General features: G+C 36.5%; 2 protein-coding genes and 1 long non-coding RNA gene across 3 annotated transcripts; 1 reads left to right on the forward strand and 2 right to left on the reverse strand.

The window, feature by feature from the left end:
- Positions 1-283: 283 nt before the first annotated feature.
- LOC148205871 (uncharacterized) lies at positions 284-2983 on the forward strand. Its single transcript, XR_015783386.1, has 3 exons — positions 284-1060; positions 1255-1325; positions 2297-2983. It is a non-coding gene; the product is annotated as an uncharacterized LOC148205871 (long non-coding RNA).
- A 5215-nt stretch (positions 2984-8198) lies between these two features.
- Positions 8199-10295, reverse strand: LOC148205872 (uncharacterized). Its single transcript, XM_088103911.1, has 5 exons — positions 9748-10295; positions 9549-9675; positions 9192-9470; positions 8996-9100; positions 8199-8916 (listed from the first exon to the last, which is right to left on the reverse strand). The coding sequence occupies exons 1-5, from the start codon at positions 10245-10247 to the stop codon at positions 8383-8385; spliced, it is 1545 nt and encodes a 514-aa protein (XP_087960037.1). The 5' UTR covers positions 10248-10295; the 3' UTR covers positions 8199-8382.
- Positions 10296-10318: 23 nt separating this feature from the next.
- LOC148205873 (uncharacterized) lies at positions 10319-14055 on the reverse strand. The gene is made up of 3 exons (XM_088103910.1): positions 11444-14055; positions 11287-11371; positions 10319-11211 (listed from the first exon to the last, which is right to left on the reverse strand). The coding sequence occupies exons 1-3, from the start codon at positions 14053-14055 to the stop codon at positions 10414-10416; spliced, it is 3495 nt and encodes a 1164-aa protein (XP_087960036.1). The 3' UTR covers positions 10319-10413.
- Between the last annotated feature and the right edge of the window lie 8021 nt (positions 14056-22076).

The raw sequence follows: 22076 nt of genomic DNA on the forward strand, positions 1-22076 counted from the left end.
TTTATTTTCTCTGTTTCTTTTGGTGTTGTTGATTTGTCTTGTATGTTTAAAAACTCTAGGGTTTAGGTAGCATTTGATTTGATGAAGAAAGTTTGGTATATTGTCACTTTGTTAAGTTTTTCGGGCGCATAATACTTGTTAAGTTTTATGGGATTCTTGTGGTGCATTTTTAGGAGATCTCCATTGTGCTACCGATGTTTTGTTTTATGCGTTTGTGATTGAGAATATTATTGAATGAATCACAAATGCAAGAATGTTTCTTGTTTTGTTCTATTCTAATTTTTAAATGCAAATGCTATGTATAGAGTGATGATGAGAATGTATAAGATGTGGATATGTAAAGTAATCCAATCTATAACAATACCTAAAATGTGAAGAGAAACAAACTCTACGAACATGTTTGATGAAATTCGTAGGAGAAGCTTAAATGCACTCTAGGTTTTTGATGAAATGATTGTATGAATGTTCATGGAATTATGTAATGGGGAGAGATTGGTTTGTATCAATTTCTCCCAATTTCTGTTTTGAAGGCTGCTGCTTCACCATGGCAGCCACCCATTTGTACGTATTAAGCTGATTTAAACCATTTTATGTGCCTGACCCTTGTCACAAGTTGTGTTTTTTTACACTTTGATCTATTGTGGTTCTCATCCACATCAGGGTCAGTGTAACTTATAAGCAAGGAATCAAGTTATACATAATCAGTTCAAGATTGAATTAGAAGCAAAGGTTGTGTCGAGATGCAGAAGTGAATTGGAAACATGTTTCAATAGTGGAAGGGAGGATTTTAATTGTTTAGAGTGTGACTATAGCAGGGCGAGGCATTCTGTCATGTTGCCTCATGCACATTCTGTCATGTAGTCTTATACTTTTAGTTTAGAGTGTGACCATAGCAGGGAGAGGCACTTTTTAATTTTGAACTTTGATTCAACTTTTGCTCTTTTATGATAGAAGTGGAAGCGGATACATCACTCAAGATGAGCTTCAAAAAGCCTGTGAAGAATTTATTATTGAGAATGTATGCTTTGAGGAAATCATCCAAGAAGTTGATCAAAATAATGTGAGTAAATTTTACATTTATATAACGTTTAGTATCAAATACAAGAAATCATAATTCTTAAAGAATAGTGTGCCTGTTATAAGTTCTTTCTTTTATATTTTCATCTTTTTTATTTTAAGGGTTTTATGTGAAGTATATTTTAAACTTATCACTTTAATATATAAAGACAAAATGATGTTTCTAATTATTTGCAGAAATTGAAGATGGTCCCATATATGCTCAACTTTTTGTGCCCGTAAATGCCAATCTGCTCCCAAATAGTGAGGTAATTCCTTGCTTGGAACTCACGTCCTGGCTGAGAATATTAAAAGAAATCTAATCAAAGCATTTGGTGATAAAATTTTCCATTATAAATCCGTAATAATTAATCTCCTCTAACATCTTAACTCAAACATAGATGCATGGAATAATTCCACATATCTTAAAAGTTACCTTTTAACCAATTGACAATTGTCTGTCCTCCCAATCTTAAAATCCACCTTTTTCACTATATAGGTTATAATTGCCAGAGTTAGAGTTAAATTGTGAGAATGTTGGATTATAAATATAGAAGTCCAAAGGAAAAATACATGTTGAATTCAAATAGTAAAAAAGACAATCTGTATAGCTTGAAACTAATCCGATAAAATGGTGTCCCCACCACATCTCATAACCCATAAACTTTAACAGTAGCATTTAATCATTGTAATTTGCTTTTCTAAAAGTCACTAGTAAATCCAAGTAAGTCATGACATCTCACGTTAATGAAGAGACAAGATAAAATGAGCACTACATTTCTAAACTAGAAGCTATTTCAAATTTAGGATTCCCATATAATGTGTACTATTAAACCCATAAAATATTATCACATACAAGATAAGGATATTTTTATCCTATGGCAAGCAAGGATTTTGAAATTATTGTCTACCTACAATATTGTACATATCATAAAAGGCTTAGAATATCCTAAATACTTTATTATAATTATAAATTTTACTTTTTTAGATAAAAAAAAATCTACCATTAATAATAAGAATAGAAGGAACTAGAGTTGCTTAAATATTAAAAGTGAGTCAGGATTACTATTATGTTCGATTCGTAACTTTTCAAAATTTGATATTTTATATTGGTGTTTTTAGAATCAATATGGTGGACTAATAAAAGTGAGATAAAGTGGGTAACTCGTAAACTCTTTATTTTTTTCTAAATTAAAAATAAAAAATCAAATTAGTAACTTTTTATTTTTTTTTACTACAGGCATGTCAACCAGAAAATGGTGACAAAGTGGTCTTCTGCAAGCTAATATGGGTCCAAGCCGCAACATACCAAGGTAAGTTGAACTATAAAGACAATGATTTTAGTTTATAATCATTATTTGTCAATGGAATTTGAGATCACGTTTATAATCATTATTCATAAATGATATTGGATTGGTTTTAGGCTTGTTAGTTATCTTGTAAGTTCATAATGAACTGTCATCATTATATTATGATGGATGCAAATCCTTACCTTAAATATTTTTGTGATGAAAACATGTTGGTTGGTGTGAGACACTATGATAAGAGTTGGAGAATGAGCAACATACAACCAGCTTAGCAGAATGAGAACAATGCCTTTTCTGAAGAATACCAAGGTTCTTTCCTTCATGACAAGCAAACAAATCTAGAAGATGAGCATGACAAGATATTTATAGTACATGGAGTCTCTAGAAGCAAAAGAGAAGCAAGTGATACTTTTGTAGTCTTAGCTGATCTAATAAATCTACTAGTGTCTAGTATGGTATTTATCATTGTAAATGATTTTGACATAGTACCAACTTAGATTGATAAGTTTGTTTATTATGAGTATATATTAAAATTGTGGTTGTTGAATAGTAACACATTATAATAAATTCATTAATGTAATTGTTTGAGTTTCTTAAAGAAAAAGAGTTGTATTTGTTTATTTGAATTCTATTTATAAAAGATAATCAATTCTTACTATTTGAAAATTTGGATAGTGTTTTACTTTTATTTGTTATATAAAACTTTTAATTATTCAGTGTAGATGTGAAATCACCAATTCTTTTTTTTATAAAATCACACATTACATACGGATTTTTCCGTATATAATTACATACAGATTTTATATACGGATTTTTCCATATATAATTACATACGGATTTTTCCGTATATAAATTATATACAGATATATCCGTATATAAATTATATACGGATATATCCGTATATAACTTAGCTACGCCTTTTTTATATATGGATTTTTGACCGTATGTAATATGTATGTAACATCATGTTATATACGGATTTTGGACATTATATACAGATTTTGACCGTATGTAATTGCAATTTTTTTTGTAGTGATGAGAGTTTAAGAGGTTACATCTTTTCCAACAACAAATAAGGTTTAATTTCCCATGATCATGGAGAAACTAGATGAACAATGGAATGAAAGAATGAACGAGATAAAAAAACCCTAAAAAGAGAATAGGAGAGCTGTCACATCCCCAAATCTACCCCCAAGAGGTGAAAAGTGTGTTTCTATGCTCAAGCCATCAAAAGATACAATCCCTAGGACGTCCAAGTCCTTAAATAGAGCCGAAAAATAACAGAAAACAAGTCCAAGCCTAAAATATATCAGAAAAATAACAAAAAACGGGTCCAAGCCCACGTCGGCGGCGCTTAGCGGTAGCTGCGGCACTCAAATGACGCTTATCGGTGGCGCTCAGTGCATGACCGTTCGGTTTCACTTTTGACCAATCGGTCTTACACTGTTGATCGTTCGGCATGTTTTCAACCACTTCATTCAGCTTGTCCTCTCACAAACCGTTCGGTTTGTCTATGTTTTTCTGTAGCCGTTCGGCAGTTGTCTTTCATGCTCACATTGTTCGGCCTAGTTCCACTACCTTCACACCGTTCAGTCTCTGTTATGAATAGTTCGGTCTTTGTCTTCTCCTCTATCTGACCGTTCGGTCAGTCGGAGTAACCGTTCGGTCTGGGTTCTTAACCGTTCGGTTTGGATTCTCCTTCATTCCTACCGTTCGATCTAGTACTGTTTCTGTCCTTTCTGGGTTCCAACTCCTTGGTACTTTCGCTCTTCTTCCAAATCATATCAATAACCTACAAAATTAAGGAAATTTAGTGATAAAATCATTATTCTCTACTCACTTATTCACAAAACTAAAGCAAAAACATGAGTTCAAGCAAGATTCTAAGTCAAAAAGGGTGTGTTTAATATCAAAATTAAGTATAAAAATAACGGTTTTTCAACTGTTACCAACGTGAATAATAATACTCTAACCTTGAGTTAATCAAATTTAAGATTAATTTGCTGCTTTGGTACGTCCATTCCAATTCAAGGCCAAATCTATTAGGTGAAAGTCTGAGCTTAATGGCTTGTTGATCGGGTTAGTGGTTGACTATCTAGTCTGATGCATGGTTGATCTCAATCTCATTTCACGTGGACGGCTTGGTCTTTCATCGAAACTTGTAATTTACCATCAATTTAATACGTACACTTTATTTGCAAATATTAATCACTTGCCCTTCCACCTAGTTTTATCTTTATTCACCACCTTTTTCCACGTAGCTTGTTTTTTAGGATTCTCACTCACTAAGACCTAAATATATGAATGGAATTATCATAATACTACAATTTAAATCCGGTAAATACTCTCCACCTCGTACATGTCACTCCAGCCCCCTCAACTCTTTGTTTTTGTGAATATTTACCACTTAATCCCGATGATATAATTAATTACATTTTAACATCATTTACGGATGTTCTTTTTCAGTTTAAAAAATGTTTTCAAAAGTATTTATCATCTTTAAAACAAAAATATTAGTAATGTTTTCAAAAATGTTTTCAGTTTTCAAAAAGTAATGTTTTCAAAAGTAATGTTTTCAGTTTTCAAAAATGTTTTCAAAAGCAGCGAGGGGCTTTTACCGCGGTTATTTTTCACTATACGTCGCGGTTTACGAACCGCGGCATATTCAGCCGCGGTAGTAAGTCAGAGACTTTAGGCCGCGGTTATGACCGCGGTATATAGTTTGCGGAATATGCCGCGGTTGTCTTTGGAACCGCCGCCTAAATTCAATTTTTTTTAAAAAAAAAATTTATACCCTACATGCCGCGGGTCAACCGCGGCAATATACTCTCGTATATGCCGCGGTTAGTGTTAAAACCGCGGCCATATGTCTGATTTTTTTAAAAAAACGAAGCACTATATGCCGCGGTTGTGGTTAGAACCGCGGCATATTCCCCTGCAGTTTTTTAAAATTGCAGGTCTGTTTTTGTGATATCCACTACCACAAAAACAGACCTGCATATAAAAACATGTACACAAATTCAATTTGAACATAACAAACACATGTTCAAATGTATTTCAACATCAAATAAAGTACAAAGTCTAAGAAAATTCAATCTAATCAAATGCAATGTTTAAATCTAAGAGTTATTGTATAATCTAATTATATACTTCGCAGCAGCGTTCCTAATGAATAATAGTGACTTCTCAGGAACTGGTGTAGTAGTCTTGAATCTCTGCAAAAGACAATTCATATTAATTAGTGTATATGAATTCAACATTTGGGAAAAAATAAAATTTGTTAAAGTTAAATATTACCGTTTCCCAGCGACTTGTGATGTGAGAACGAACAATATGGGTCATCCAATACATTACATAGTATCCGCACTCATATGACCCATTTTGTCTGTTACACTACAATATATCATCACAGTTGATACTAGTTAGTGAATAACATTAAAATAAAACAATTATAACAAAGTATGACTTTAGCATATGTCAAACCTTGAGAGAAATCCAAGCAATCTTTCTACTATTAACAATTGATCTCCCACCCATCATCATACTTGCTGGAATAGAACTGTATATAAAAAAAGGTTTTAGCATTCATTTATATAACAAAGAAAGTCCAAACATTGAGGTTCTTACCAATCAATTGCTTGTTTGAGTTGTGTGGGAGGAGGCCTGTGCAATGAGCAGAACCACAAAGCATAGTTGTCTTGCATAGACATAACAAGAAGTTGCCAATGGCGCCTGAAATTCATAATAACGTAACTATTAAATATTAAAATCACATATGGAACATTATTATGTTAACAAAGTTCACTTACCCGGATATATAAGGCAAAAAGGATATATAAGGCAAAATTTTCTGCTCCAACATCGCGGATCATGTCCTCCAATTTGTCTTCATCCGGTCGATCTTCTTCCATGGTGGAATCAGTAACATTTACACTTTGAGAGTCAGTGGGAAAATGCATTTCTTCGCCGTGCCAGATCCATGTTGTATAGCATCTTAGAAAACCATCACATATAAGATGTTCTCTAATGTGAGTTGCGTTCAACTTTCTCCCATTCAAACAGTTCACACAAGGACATCTAAACTTCACTTCATCATCACTTCTCCCCTCATTACGTTGCGCAAATTGTATAAATTTCTCTACACCTCTCTCGTACTCAGCACTAATACGTGGTAAATTAATCCAATTTCGATCCATATTCCTAAATATTACATAAAAAGATAAGCTACTAAAAATCAAACTTGCAATTTCATACATATCATTGCAACTTAGTGAATAATATTTTAAGGTTTATAAATAATACAAGAACTACAACACACATTACCAAAACTATAGCAAAAACCATACCATACATTACCAAAACTATAAGCAATTTCATGCATTACCAAAATTAAAGCAAAAACTATACCATACATTACCAAAACTATAGAAACTTCATACATTACCAAAACTATAGCATTATGCAAAAACTAATGAAGAAATCATGTTAAGAATGCAAAAGGGCATAAATACCTGGAAGAGGAACGGCGAAAACGCTTGGTGAAAAAAAAACGAAATCGCAGCGGAGAGGGAATGACGCGTTTCAAACGATTTTAATCGGCTAAAACTGTTTTTTCTCGTCAAAAATGAATAATGACCAAACAATATCAAGTTTAAACGGTGAAAAATGAGGAATCGGAGATGAACGGAGTCGGAGGGAGAAGAAAAACGCGAAACAGAGACGGGCACGCGAAGAAGACGACATTGTTCCAAGTTTTAATTTTTAACTCTGAACTGGGGAATCTACCGCGGTTCCCAACTTAACCGCGGTATAATAGGGGTATATGCCGCGGTTTCACACCCCACCGCGGCATATACTGATTAAAAAAATAATCCTAAATGGCATTGTTGAAATTATTTTCAAACGATATGCCGCGGTTCAGCGGGCAACCGCGGTATATACCTCGAAATATTTCAAATACATATTAAATTAATTTCAGATAGGAGAATATGTCGCGGTTGCTCGTAGAACCGCGGCATATACGCCTGTAACGTGCTGAACACAACTGTCTCCCCAACTGCCTTTTGGGGAATTTCAGTAGATGACAGGGGTATATGCCGCGGTTTCGCAGAGCAACCGCGGCATATACCCCTGTAACTTCTGAAATTCTCTGACTGGCAGGGAAGTTGAGAAGTGACTGCGGTATATGCCGCGGTTCTCTGGACAACCGCGGCATATACCCTTGTAACTTTTGAAATTCTCTGACCCAGTCAGCCCCTGCAATAAATTGGCAGGGGTATATGCCGCGGTTCTCTCACTACAAAAAAGTAGGGCATTACCGAAGGCCAGAAACCCTCGGAAAATGCCAAAAGCCGTCGATAATGGACGTTTACCGAAGGCCTATCGACGGCCAAAAATCCTTCGGTAAATCCCTTGTCGCTAACCATTACCGAGGGCTTCTGACCTTCGGTAATTACCGAGGGTCAGAAGCCTTCGGTAATTACCGAAGGGCGAAAGCCCTCGGTAATTACCGAAGGGCGAAAGCCTTCGGTAATTACCGAAGGGCGAAAGCCTTCGGTAATTTCCGAAGGGCAGAAGCCCTCGGTAATGAGTATTCGAGGGTATTTACCGAAGGGCGTGAGCCTTCGGTAATGGCCAGACGAGGGCATTTACCGAAGGGCAAAAGCCTTCGGTAAAATGCAGAGCAGGTTTTAGAGAAATGGTTTTCCCTCTGCAACCCAGACCTGTATAACAAATTTAATTTACAAACAGACCTGCATAACAATTTTCAAACACATACAAACATGCATAATGTGCATCTCAAAGATCCAATCAATGATCAATATCCAAGGCACATCAAATAATCCACAGGACATCCATTAATGTAAAAATAATGTATTTATAGTTCAAACATAAAACAATGTAACACAAGGATGTTGTAACATCCAAAGTCTGTAAGTACATCTAACATTGAAATGATATCAACTCAAAATGTTCTAATATCCAAAAGTTTGTCTAACAAGTAATGAGAAAATGAAACCTAATAATGTACATAACTATCATCAGAATGATTTTCATCATCCTGCTCCTCTATTGATGGCTGGACTGGTGTGGGTTGGACTGATGACGGTTGGACTGATGAGGGTTGGACTGAAGTGGGCTGCTGAGTGGCAGCAGGTGATGAGGACGGTCGTGATTGGGTGGGAGGGATATTTTGTACGTCCTGTGAGGTTTGAGGCAAGACAGTCATGACCAGGGCCTTAAAATTTGAAAACTCTGCTCTGAGATCAGTGAGCTCCTGGTCACGTTGATGGAGTTCCTGCCTGAGTTGAAGAACCTCGTCAGGACTACTGGTGGAAGAAGAAGGCTGGTGCTTCAGAGTACCTCCTCTGGATGCTGTATAGTTTGCAGCAAGCTGTCCCGCACCATACACTCGTCCCTTTTTCTTCCCACCAACGGTGTCGATCCAGCACTGCGTCCTACGGATGTCATCATCTGCATTACTGGCATCATCCGGTGTAGGAGCTGACTCATGTTCAGATCTAACCTGTGAAAGTCTCGTAGAAAAGTCTTCCTGTTGAAACATTAAAAGCAATGTCAGAGAACGATAGTATAACAGAAATAAAAAATTAGTAATAGTGTTATTTGCTTACATGAGTCTTCCGAGATCTTTCATCAACAAATTCATTAGTTCCCTTCCGAACATGAGTCTGTGCAAAGACCTCATCAACATGGACCGCCCGTCCTAGAGCCTGTGCCTGTAACATAATTAAGAATTACAAGCGTACATATGAAATACAATATACATAACTTGTGTATGAAAGAAAAAGTTATGTAATGAGATTATACCATACGAATGGCATGCTCATGAATGGTGATCGACCCACCAGTATGCAGGGTGCCACCCCTTTCAGACGCTCTGTTCCGCTGGGCTTTGGCACACTTATTGCGGAACTCTACTGTATTCCAATGGGCCAGTAAAGAGTTCCAAATGTGCTCACCCAGCCAGTTAGGGCGCTGTGCTGCATTCCGGGCATCCCTAAACATCTCTGACAGCCGATGAGATGCTTTCATGTGGAAATTTCTGTGTATCTGAGTTTCATGTTCAGGTTTCCACTGCACCTTCATCTGTAACATTAAAGAGAACAAACATTGATTACAGAACATACTAAAATATTCCCAACATTAGTGTAATAGATTGCTCACCTGAAAGCGCTGCCAGAATGGCTTCCTGTCGTCCTTAGGTATTGCTCCCCAAGTAGGCCATGGAGTTAAAAACTGTTGCTTTATTGAACGTGTGATGGCCTGGGAAGCAACCCTAGATGGAATAAACCTGCATAAGAAAGCTCATTTCAATTACAATATGGTTTAAACATCAAATGATATCAACAGATTATAAACTTACCCTTTACCATAGGGCTCAATCCATGGTCGATCATGGAGGGGCGGGTCAAGATCTTCACCATCACCACTTGAATCTGGATCACCAAGTGGTGTGACGGTCTCAGAAGGAGGTACAGAAGATGAGGAAGGTATAGAAGTAGGGTCAGAGAGAGGAGTGGGGGTAATAACAATAGGGGGAGGAGTGGGGGTGGCAATAATAGGAGGAGGAAGAGGGTCTGTGGCAGGGGTTGTAGAAGGGTGTGCTGCAGGAGGAGGAGAAGGGTCTACTGCAGTGGTAGTAGAAGGGTGTACTGCAGGAGGAGGAGGAGTGGGGTCTACTGCTGGTGTAGGAGTCTGTATAATAGGGGTAGGAGGAGGCCCCACAGATGATGAACTACCGGGAGCAGGGGTAGGTAGTCTAGCAGGCACCCTAAGTACATACTTTGGTGTCTGCCGTTGCCTCTTTGTAGGCCTTGCTACCCCTTTTCCTTTATCAGGACGCTCTGAACCTTGTCCTGTCATTACTGCATTGAAATGGTTACAAACAAAGCGAATAAATATAAATAAATAAAGAAGGATGAATTGTTTTCAAAGTCAATGTACAAGTAATTGCATACAACTTGAAGATGGTATTTTAGATAATGGTAATGAAATGATAGTCCAATTTGCTACAATAGATGTTCAACATTCAATCATCGTCATCATGATCATCATCTTCATCTTCATCTTCATCATCGTCTTCTTCTTCTTGTTCTTCTTCTTCATCGTCATCATCATCATCATCATCTTCTTCTTCTTCTTCTTCATTTGCTTCTTCTTCTTCTTCTTCTTCTTCTTCTTCTTCCTCTTGTTCTTCATCACCTTGTACTGTTGCTTCTAATTCATCTCCATCACCATCAGGGTCGACCAATGCGGTTATACGTTCAACTTCGATAATTTCTTGTGGTTGTGACATTTGGTCAAGTTGGTAGGCTACATCTTCCTCAACTTCATTTGAGTCTATGCGACCTCTAGGCTTCGTTTGTATTGCTACGGCCCAACCACGCTTGTCAATATTGCGAAATGGTGGATATGACACATAATAAACCTGTCTCACATTAGATGGTAGAATGAAAGGATCAAAAGGCCCATATCTTAATCTCTGGTTCAGTTCGACAATATTAAAGCGTGGATCGACTCTAGTACCAGCTCTAGAAGGATCAAACCATTCACAATAGAAGAGTACCACTCTGTTTGGAGAAGTAGTGCTGTTGTACTCTAACTCATATATTTTATGAATGATGCCGTAGAAATCATCATAAGACCCCTCTGTTAGGCCCTTGACATACACGCCACAATTTGATGTTTTCTTTCCTTTAGACCATTCATGTGTATGGAATTTGTAACCATTGATGAAGTAAGTGTGCCATTCTTTGACACATCTCATTGGCCAATTGGAGAGATGTCTTAACTCTTGAACCGTGGGAGTTAATGCCTGATTAAAAACCTACAAAGGTAGTAACAAAATTTTAAAAGCAATGGTCAAATTTACCTTGCTCTAAACGTAGGAAAAACTACGGACCTGATTTCTAAACCAATGCGGAAACTCTGAGTGTATTCTAGCAGAAGTGTTTCCTTCTGCGACTTGCTCAGCCACAACAAATGAGCTGGTACAAATGAAATTCATTAGTGTATAACAATTAAACCGTTTGATAGATTAGAGATGGATGATGACATACTCAAGGTACGGCTTTACTTCACTGCAATTGATCAAGACATGGACATGAGCAGAGTTGAATTCAGCATCAGTTAACCAGTGAGTGAATTCTTTCCCTGCGTGACGGCCTGTTTGTCGAAAAACTGATAATGCACCTTCACGTCGTTCAACTTGCCATTGCATTTCATTTCTGACATGAGTGGGGGACAACATGAAGTTCTTGAAATAATGTGAACAAAAATAAGTTGTCTCTCTGTGCAAGTAAGCTGCACAAATTGAGCCTTCCACTCTAGCTTTATTTTTAACTGAGCGTTTGGATTCTCCCATAAACCTTTCAAAGGGATACATCCACCTGTACTGCACGGGTCCCCCAAGCCAAGCTTCATATGCAAGATGTATTGCAATGTGCTCCATTGAATCAAAGAATGCAGGAGGGAATATTCTTTCCAATTTGCAGAGAATAATCGGGATATTTTCATCCATCTTTTTAAGGGAATCTTCCTTTAGTGTCGTGCAACACAAATCTTTAAAGAAGTTACTGATTTCTATCAGTGGATGTAACACGTGTGTTGGCAAACAACTGAACGCAAGAGGGATGAAAGTCTCCATGAATACATGACAATCATGACTCTTCAACCCTTGAATAGTACCGTTCTGAACATTGGCACATCTGGACAAGTTAGAAGCATATCCATCTGGCATTCTAAGCTCCTTGATCCATGCACACACTATTCTTGTCTCGTCTTTTGACATGGTGTAATTTGCTTTTGGTTTAAATAATCGGCCGTTACCTTGTGCCTTCAACTCTAAGTCTTTTCGTCCACAATACAAAGGTAAATCTTTTCTTGCTTTCTCATTATCTTTTGTCTTACCTTTAACATTCATAACTGTGTTGAAGACATTGTCAAAGAAATTTTTTTCTGTGTGCATCACATCGATGTTGTGTCTTAGCAAGTTGTCCTTCCAATAGGGAAGTTCCCAAAATATGCTTCTTTTAGTCCAATTATGCCATTCCCCAAACCCTTCTAGCCTATTCTGACCAGATTCAGTCACTTTTGGATAGTCTTTCACTCTTCTCCACACGTGTGATCCAGTCAACTTTGGCGGGGGCATATCCGTTTCAACTTGTCCTTTTCGAAATGCCTTTTTGTTTCTTCTAAAGGGGTGATCAATGGGCAAGAACCGTCGATGGCAGTCAAACCAACTACTTTTCCGACCATGACTCAATTGGAATGACTTTGTACGTTCCATGCAATGTGGACAAGCTAATCGACCATGTGTGCTCCAACCAGATAACATGCCGTACGCTGGGAAGTCATTAATAGTCCACATCAAGGCTGCCCTCATAAGGAAATTTTGCCTCCTTGAAACGTCATACGTCCAAACACCATTCCATAACTTCTTCAAATCATCAATCAAAGGCTCCAAGTAAACATCAATCAATGATTTGGGATTAGATGGACCTGGTATTATACACGATAAAAACATGTAAGGCTTTGTCATGCACATCTCCGGTGGTAGATTGTATGGGGTAACTATCACGGGCCAACATGAATACGGTGATGCAGACGCCTGAATGTACGGGGTAAACCCATCAGAGCATAGACCAAGTCTGACGTTACGCGGTTCACTAGCAAAGGATGGATGTTTACGATTGAAGTGCTTCCAAGCTTCACCATCAGAAGGATGACGCAAAAGTCCCGGAGTTTTGTTACCATCATGCCATGTCATGTGTTCTGCTGTTTGCATTGAAGTAAACAATCTTTGTAATCTTGGAATTATAGGCAAGTAGAACATGGACTTTAATGGAATTGGTTTTTTTTGCCTCCGTCCAGCATGCATTGTCTGATATCGAGGTGAGCCACAAAACTTGCATTCCACCAACAATGCATCATTTTTGCCACTCTCATTGTCATAGAATAACATACATCCATTAACACAACAATCAATCTTCTTCACATCCAATCCCAACTTTGAAACACATTTTTTGGCTTGGTAATAATTCTTCGGCATCAAATTGTTTGGTGGTGTCAAATCTAACATCAGTTTTGTATAGAAGTCCACTGCTTGAATGGGAACGTTCCAATTAGATTTGCCAGCCATGAGTCTAATGCACACTGACAATTTTGACTCAGATGAACCTTCAAATACAGGTAGATTTGCCTCTGTCAGTAAATTGTAAAACCTCTGCGTCGTTTCATTTGGAGGCTCTTCATCATGAGTATCGTCTGCTTCTGCAGCATGGTGACGAAGAGCATGGTCGACCATCTCTTGCATGTAGGCAAATTGATCTATCTCACATGTATGTACAACAGTATTCGAACCTGATGCAAGCCGTTTTTCAGCTGCAGTGGAGGTCGAAGGAATTTCTTCACCATGAAATGTCCAGACCGTGTAATTAGGCATGAACCCTTTTTGGTAAAGGTGAACTTTGACGACTTCATCTTTCAGAATGCTTGTGCATTCGCACTTGATGCATGGACATCGAATCCCTCCATCAAGGGCATAATATTGATATCGTCGTGCCGTCTCCACGAACTCTTCAACTCCGATGACAAAAGATTCTTTCAAACCTCTCCTTCCACTATAACAACGGTCGTACATCCATCCACGATGGTTGGGATAATGGGCCATGTTCTGTGACAAGCCAAACAAATACAAACTTAGCCAAAACAGCAACACTCCATGTGACATAAGTAATAAAGCAATTACTACTGAAGTCGAACATGGAAGGCAATTTCAACACTATGGTCATAGGCATTCAATAAGGGCATGCAAAGACAAGTCCTCAGTATTGAAATGCATTAAACATCCTAAGGGGTTGTGTATTAAAGTTGGAGGAGACAACTTATTACACCTGAAGTTCTCTTGTCTAGAGTACTTCCACATATTTTGTACGTTCTAAGTGTTTATAGTATTTTTACCCTTCTCATTTCATTGAGAATGTGTGTAGTACCATAGGATTTGAAATGACTACTTAACTTAATGAAGTTAAGTAGCCCTTAAGAGGTTACTTTAGTGCAGTCATCATGATTTCACCATTCTAGTGCATTTATAGTAGCCCTTAAGAGGTTTCACTGCATATATATGAGTGGCAGTATATGTGAGGCTCAAATGATTTGTCAAACAAGTTTATATCATCAAATTGGATGTGTGGAAACACTTAAATAGTCAAGAAACACACTGCAACAGTACTTCACTAGTGCACTTCCAAATGTAGGCAAAATGGATGGTCTAGTAAGAAATTTTGCATATGAACTGACAAATGACCAAATGAACAGTGTGCACAAGTTTTAAATGGTAAAATAAACTTGCATACACTTTGAAAATGCACTTGCAGAGACAGATTCGCAAAATCACAGCAACTGAAGCCAAAAATACAGCAAAATTTGGTGGTATACAGAGGAAATCTGCATATAGGCTTCTTAATGACCATTTCAACAGTAGAAACAGATTTCAATTCACAAAATATACTTTCACAAACATTGAAACATCACAGAAACACACAGTAGCAACAAATGACAGTGGTAGTTGCTTAAGAATGCATAAAAATAAAGCAAAACTGCAGCAGAATTGGAAATTCATGTGAATCAATGCTGGATGGATCAAGAAACATGTAAGAAAAGTCCTAAGCAACCAGATCTAGCTTGAACATGTTAGCTAGGAGAATTAAAATGGCCTAAAACATGGCAAGGATTCAAGCACGGTGCAAAAACTTATGGAGAATTGTGACAGTTTTGGAAACCAGATTTTGATCAACTCAACTACTGTTTTTGAAATTTAGTGGTCAATACAGATTTCTAGCACTTGAAACATGTATAAATTCATCAAATAAACTTGTCTCAAGCATTAGAATCAATAAATCTGAACAAAAACAGTGTGCACATGATCAAACCAGACATGAATTTTGATGCAGAATTTGAAATCAGAGTGTGAGGAATTCAAGCACGTGGTATGCCACATGTGTTTAGAATAAGTTTTACAGCAGTTGGCTTATTGCACGTGGAGATTATAGGCATCAATTTTTGTCAACATGAAACACCAATTGGCATAGCTACATCCAAGCACAGGGAATTGATTGAAGAAAAATGAGGAAGCTAGATGCTAGGGGAGGAGACAAGCCTAAAGCCTATGGTCAGAAGGAGACAACAGAAGGATTTGGAGATCTCTCTTAAATTCTTCCTCTCGACAATTGGAAAGAGGCATCTTCTTTTCCTTTTTTTCCATGGAGTATAGCAAGTGTATTACAGAGATCATGGCTGGATGAAGGAAGAATTGGTGGTGGTGTGAGATGATACGTTCAGAGAGGGAGAGAAGAACAAGTTGCTTTCACGGCTGAAGTGAAGTATACGTTTCTTTCTTTTCTTGAAATACAAGAACTGAGTTGGAGATGAAGAGAGGAAGTTGCTGTAATGACTGGAAGATACGCATATGTGAGGAGCTTTTGAGAGAGTGAGCATGGTGAACTGCTTGGAGAAAACTCTTGAAGAAGTAGATGAATATGGAGGTGTGATTCTCGGTCAAAAGAGGTAGAATTGTGTGATTCCTACTGCAATTTGGAGAAGTGCAACCATGATCCATCAACACATGAATTCTCGCAAAAAGTGGTCCATATAGTAGTATAGTTTATGAAATTTTTAATGCTTTCAATGACTTTGGTTTGTTTGCACGGTAGTATGCTTTAAATTTCAGAACTTGTAGTTTAATTTTGCTTAAAGAAAGTTGGACAGCCCTACTGGAAGAATTGCATGTTTTCACCTTCCAATCAATATGTTTTTGCTTGTCTTTCTTTTATATAATGTTCATGGGTCCAGCAACATCATTATTTTACACATTTCTACTTTGTTTACTTTTGAAAGATGAATAGAGAGGTGAAGTGAATGTGCAGCTACGTTTTTTATTCTTTGGCAACAACAAAAGCTTTCAAAAGTTGTATTCTTATGTGAAAACCTCTTAGGTGTACGTGAATGAAGAAAGTGGTAGGGTCCTCCTTGTTTTTCTTGCCAAAATGCTTTGTTATCTTTACCTTTCTTTTATAAAATACCGTGTTGTTGTTGTGTCCAGTGGCAGCCCCTCCCTTTAATGTCTTTGCACCTTGTTTTGTCTTTTCATTGAAGGAATTAAGTGAATGGATGGATAGGAGAGCAAAGTTTTCAGATTTCTAAACCCCTTTTCACGTGAAGAAGACTTGGTCCTTTATTGCATTTTACTTTTATTGCTTGAGACTTATTGACTAAGATGGAGTAGTAGATAGCTTTTATTTTTATTTGTTTTCAATTCCCTTTGCAATTCAGTGGATCTTGTGTATAGAAGATAAAGTTCACGTCTGGAAGGTAGAGAACCAAATTGCTTGACATTTTCTTCTTTGCTTGCCAAATAGCTCACGGCCATCAGGATCTAAGTGTAACATTTCTTTTGTTTAATAAAACAAAAAAAAGTATTAAGTAAGGTCACGGGCCAAGAAGTGGTTTAAGTAAATTGTAATTTTAATTTTCTTTTGGTAGATGAATTGGTCACATTTAATAGTAGAGAAGTTTTACAGTTTTTCAGGCTTAGAATTATTGAACGTGTGATGGTCCACTTTTTGATCTAGTTTGGTACTAATTATTGTGTGAAATAGTGGTCTTCTAAAGACTTTCATATTCTCTCCTAGCTCATATTCTCAAGCTAGATCTACTCAATTAGGACTTTCATAATCTTTGTTGGTGCTTTCCAGCTTTGATTCCACTTAGTTTTCAAATCTTATGCAGTTTTGGTCTAATTTTCTTGAATCTTGGCAACTGCTACTGTCATACGAGTGTACTGGCTATTTCTATGCATTCTGAACAATTGAGCAAGTGTATTTTACCATTTCAAATTAGTGTGCACTGTTCATTTGGTGCATTTTGAACCTATATGCAAAATCACCTTTTAAACCATCATTTTTGCCTATATTTGGAAGTGCAGTAGTGAAATTCTGTTGTAGTGTATTCCTTGGCTGTTTAAGTGTTTGCACACATCCAATTTGATGATATAAACTTGATTGACAAATCATTTGAACCTCACAATCACTGTTGCTCATTTTAGCCACTACTGTTAATTTTTCCAGCGACTTTGTAAGGTGCACAGTTCATTTTTATTGCTGTTTGCCATTGTTTTTCTTTCGTGTTTTAGCCCAATTTAATTCTCCTAGCTCAGATGTTCAAGCTAGATCTTGTTGTTTAGGAATTTTCCTACATGTTTATTGATCTAGCTATCTTTGATTCTGCTGTTTTGGTCAGTTATAGTGCTGTTTTAGCACTTTTTGCTGCATAAATAGCAACTACGATAGTCATTTTGAGAAGTTGTGTACCTTTCTGTTTTTTAACCAATTATGCAAGTGTATTTGGTCATTACAAACTACTGTGCACTGTTCAAATGGTCCTTCACACTAATGTAAGAAACAACCAAAGACTAACTGGCTAGGAAGGACAAGGTTCTTAACCTTGTCCATATTATGACTTTTATCCTATTCTGCTAACTACTTTTAGGTTCTAGGTAGTCATGTTTTCAGTTTTAGGTACTTTTGGTAGTCTCATTTCTGTACTAGGTAGGTTTAACTGTTCTAAACTTTTTAGAACAGTGTATGTGTAGTTTGGTAGCCTACTTTAGTATTTTGTGTTTCTTGGTCAAACATTAAGACTTACTTTAAATGTGGTTGGATGTTGGACATAAAGGGAGAGAGTGAGATCAAGTTTGGACCATAAACATGAACCAAAGGCACGGATTATAGGTCTGTTATGTAGTTTTTTACCATACAAATCAGAATTTAAATCAAATACAAGTCCACAATTCAAAATATTCCAATAAGGTTATTTACAATGTTAAAATCAGCACATACCCAACAAAATGCACATTCAGGCACCAAAAACAGGACTTTGAAAACTTCAATAAAATATGATTGAGTACATACTTGTTTCAGATGCTTAACTCCTCCTAATTTGCAAGACCTCGAAATTTGACACCAACTTTATTGCATTCAACAGTGGGTCTTCCTCCAAAAAAACCTATATTTGCACCATTTAATAATCTTATACAACAGCTTAAGATTGTTTGCTAAATTTTTTAACAAGTACTCAGCAAAAGCAGAAACATTAAATAAAATATGCTTCCTAATAAATTATACACTCACTTGATAATAATGGATTGAACTCGATAATTAAATAAAATATGCTTCCTAGCCATATATTATTAAGGCAGACACTAATACAAAGCATCACAAGCATCTTCCAAAAGTTGTCTGCATTAAAGATGCAAATTTACTATGAAGTTTGTATATCAGCAGCCATAATAATCAAGAATGACCACTAAAATTTTTCTATCCTGTGTCTGAAGCTGACTCAAAAGTAGTAGTTGTGGACTATACTTTTTTTGGTGCTACAAAATTCAATTATATGCTATGTCCTTATTCAACGTTTGAATCAATGTCCCTTGTCCATGCTAGATGCACTCCCATAGCTTTCTCTCTGTCATGCAGAATACTCACAATTCTGTACTCCTCCAAGTATTGGCAATTGTATCACGAATCAGTATATTACCATAAGCCCAGTATAGAGATAAGGCCAGAACCATCACAAAATGGACACAATGTAGTATATGTAGTGAGAAAAATAATTTAACACCCCTAGTATAGCTACCAATATGTCTGTACGTACACTACATGTACATCGATCCCTGTTTGATTTTAGATCAATAATTGGTGAAGTAAGACATTATAAAAGCAACTGTCTAGAAATTTTGGTAGTAAGACCAATAAATAAGGTCTCTGGTTGATTCTGGGCCATAATTTTTTACTGCCTTACATGTTATTTATATAGAGGTGCTAGATAATTAGGTTGGATAACAGAAACTGATGTTCAATATTTGGTAAAGGAAAGGGAAGAAAAGGTGGTCTTTAATGTTATCTTCAGTATTTCACTACTTATTGAAATTGGCTTTTTAGGTGTACCAGTAGGTTTTTACTCTCATCCAGTATTTGTTATCAGTTTTCATAATCAACAGATATTAGGTTGCTTTAGTTTTAAAATGGCTATTTCTAAAAAATGCATTAGCAATCAAAATGACTACTTTGAACAATATTTTCTGTAAAAAATCATATTGCACAAACTCATTCTGGGCATACAATGAACAAAGTCAGAACACATTGTTCTTAGCTTTTATAGTTCATCAATGAAAATGACAACTTACCTCGACGGTAGCCCATTCAATAGCCTCTGAAGCGGTACTGGAAGACCTTGTCACAGAGCGCCACTCCCCTGGTTGCGCCGCCTCCTCTACGCCGCCTCCTCCAATATCCTCCCTCGAGAATGGTAGCCTTCAAGTGAACCACCCACGACCTTCCTCAGCTCAGAACACTGCAAAACGCTACAAGAAGAAAGGTTCCACCACTGATGCCTAATCGAAAACAGTAACAGGGAAATAAAATGAGATGGGAGAATGGGACACTTCACCTATAATGGAAGACTGGGGAAGAATCGTATCCCAGTTATGGTTAGGCTGGGAAGAAGTCTGCACACGCCACACAGTAGTTCGTCTGAGGGAGGAAGGGCACAGAATCTCAATATTGGGGAAGAAGGGGTTTTCGCGAAATGAGGGGGAGGGAAATGTGTCACTTTCTAATTTCATATACATCATTCACTTACGGACGGTCATAGGCCTTCGGTAATCACTCCTGTCCATTACAGACGGCCAATACCCTTCGGTAAAGTGATACTACACAAGCCTTCGGAAAATCCTTCGGTAAACTACATTTACCGAAGGCCACAAAGTCCTTCGGTAATTTGCCGTCGGAAATAATTATTTTTCCAGTAGTGTCTAGAGAACCGCGGCATATACGCTGTTATTTAATTTTTTATTCACACGTGGCGTCAAAGGGGATGGTTGACTGGAGTATATGCCGCGGTTCTCCTCTGAACCGCGGCATATGTGTTCGATTTATTTACAAAACTGCCACCGTGCACCATTATGCTGCGGTTTCCGTTGAACCGTGGCATAATGTGCGCTGTAAAAACCCAATTTTTTACTAGTGTCACCACCTTTTTCCACGTAGCTTGTTTTTTAGGATTCTCACTCACTAAGACCTAAATATATGAATGGAATTATCATAATACTACAATTTAAATCCGGTAAATACTCTCCACCTCGTACATGTCACTCCAGCCCCTCAACTCTTTGTTTTTGTGAATATTTACCACTTAATTCCGATGATATAATTAATTACATTTTAACATCATTTACGGATGTTCTTTTTCAGTTTAAAAAATGTTTTCAAAAGTATTTATCATCTTTAAAACAAAAATATTAGTAATAAACTTATTTATGTCCTCATAGAAACAATAATACTATTAGTGTAAGTGTTATATAATATAATATATATGTGTGTGTATGTGGGTGGGTGGGTGGGTGGGGGTCAAGAAATGGATAAGGGAAGATAAGAAACGATAGCAACAAGACAGTTCACTTTAAATTCGAAAATGAAGGGAGCAGGGGTTGCTGCAGAGTATATTCAGTCACATTTTTAACGCGACACAAATCGCAAATATCTCACCTACATTTTCTTTGGCTATCATTGAAAGACGTAGATGATAGTGAATGTATTCTAAATATATCTATTGAAAGTAATATATAAATATGATAAAATAGTTGGATGAACAAAAGTAATAATATACTAGAAAAGCCATCATCCCTGTGATATATTCTCTCCACATAAAATAATTTTTGTGATTACTAATTAAAACATATATATTAGCTTTATCATAGTTGATCTGCACCCTATTTTCACTAAATCATATTTTAAATCTTGCGACAAATTTATGTTACTGTCTGTTTCTACCAGATTTGAACCAGAAGTTTTTGACAGATGACAATATTTATGTAATTTTGAATTATACTCTTGTTGAAACACTAGGGATGATCTACTTAAAAAATCTTTGATGTTCAAAGTAAAAAGAAATAATATAATAATAATAATAACGTAATTTCTTATCATAAATAATAATAATAATAATATTAAACTGATAATATTAGTTATCATTATTGTTAACATATTCAAATATATAAATATTTTTTCAACAAATATATTTTGGGATATTTTCAAGATTTATTAAACCTTAATAGTGGTAATTTTTTATTTGACCAAAATATCTCATTTTTTTCCCACAATTTTATTTATAATTTTAAAGATACTTATGTTATAGTATTTCGAGTTTGGTAGAAATTGAAAATTAAGTGGTACATTAGGAAATTATTTAATTTTAACTTATTCAACATTACAATAAAATTATCTTAAAAATCTTTTTCATGATTATGATTTGACGATAACCATTAATTATAAAAAATTAATATTACTAAAAAAGATTTGATTAATGTGACATCTGTTTAAATGAGAAAGGAGGTTACATGAATAAAATACTCTTAAATTTTGAATATATTGTAAATAAATAAAAAAAAGCTTCGAGCATGAGTTTTGAAATCAGTTGTAGATTAAGTACTTTTTATTCTTTATATATTTCATAAAAAGCCCCACTAGTGCAGCGAGGGGCTTTTACCGCGGTTGATTTTCACTATACGTCGCGGTTCTTGAACCGCGGCATATTCAGCCGCGGTAGTAAGTCAGACACTTTATGCCGCGGTCATAA

This window comes from Vigna umbellata, chromosome 1 (assembly GCF_029865625.1).
Source record: "Vigna umbellata cultivar VRB3 chromosome 1, Vumbellata_1.0, whole genome shotgun sequence".
Lineage (NCBI taxonomy): Eukaryota > Viridiplantae > Streptophyta > Magnoliopsida > Fabales > Fabaceae > Vigna > Vigna umbellata.

Excerpts from the sequence above, each read along its gene's own strand:
- LOC148205872 (XM_088103911.1), bottom strand. The coding sequence starts at position 10,247 with ATGACAGGACAAGGTTCAGAGCGTCCTGATAAAGGAAAAGGGGTAGCA. Across the intron at positions 9,471-9,548 it reads CATTCTGGCAGCGCTTTCAG|ATGAAGGTGCAGTGGAAACC; the intron begins GTGAGCAATCTA and ends TTAATGTTACAG. Across the intron at positions 9,101-9,191 it reads ATGAGCATGCCATTCGTATG|GCACAGGCTCTAGGACGGGC; the intron begins GTATAATCTCAT and ends ATTATGTTACAG.
- LOC148205873 (XM_088103910.1), bottom strand. The coding sequence starts at position 14,055 with ATGGCCCATTATCCCAACCATCGTGGATGGATGTACGACCGTTGTTAT. Across the intron at positions 11,372-11,443 it reads GAAGTAAAGCCGTACCTTGA|CTCATTTGTTGTGGCTGAGC; the intron begins GTATGTCATCAT and ends CATTTGTACCAG. Across the intron at positions 11,212-11,286 it reads CGCATTGGTTTAGAAATCAG|GTTTTTAATCAGGCATTAAC; the intron begins GTCCGTAGTTTT and ends CTACCTTTGTAG.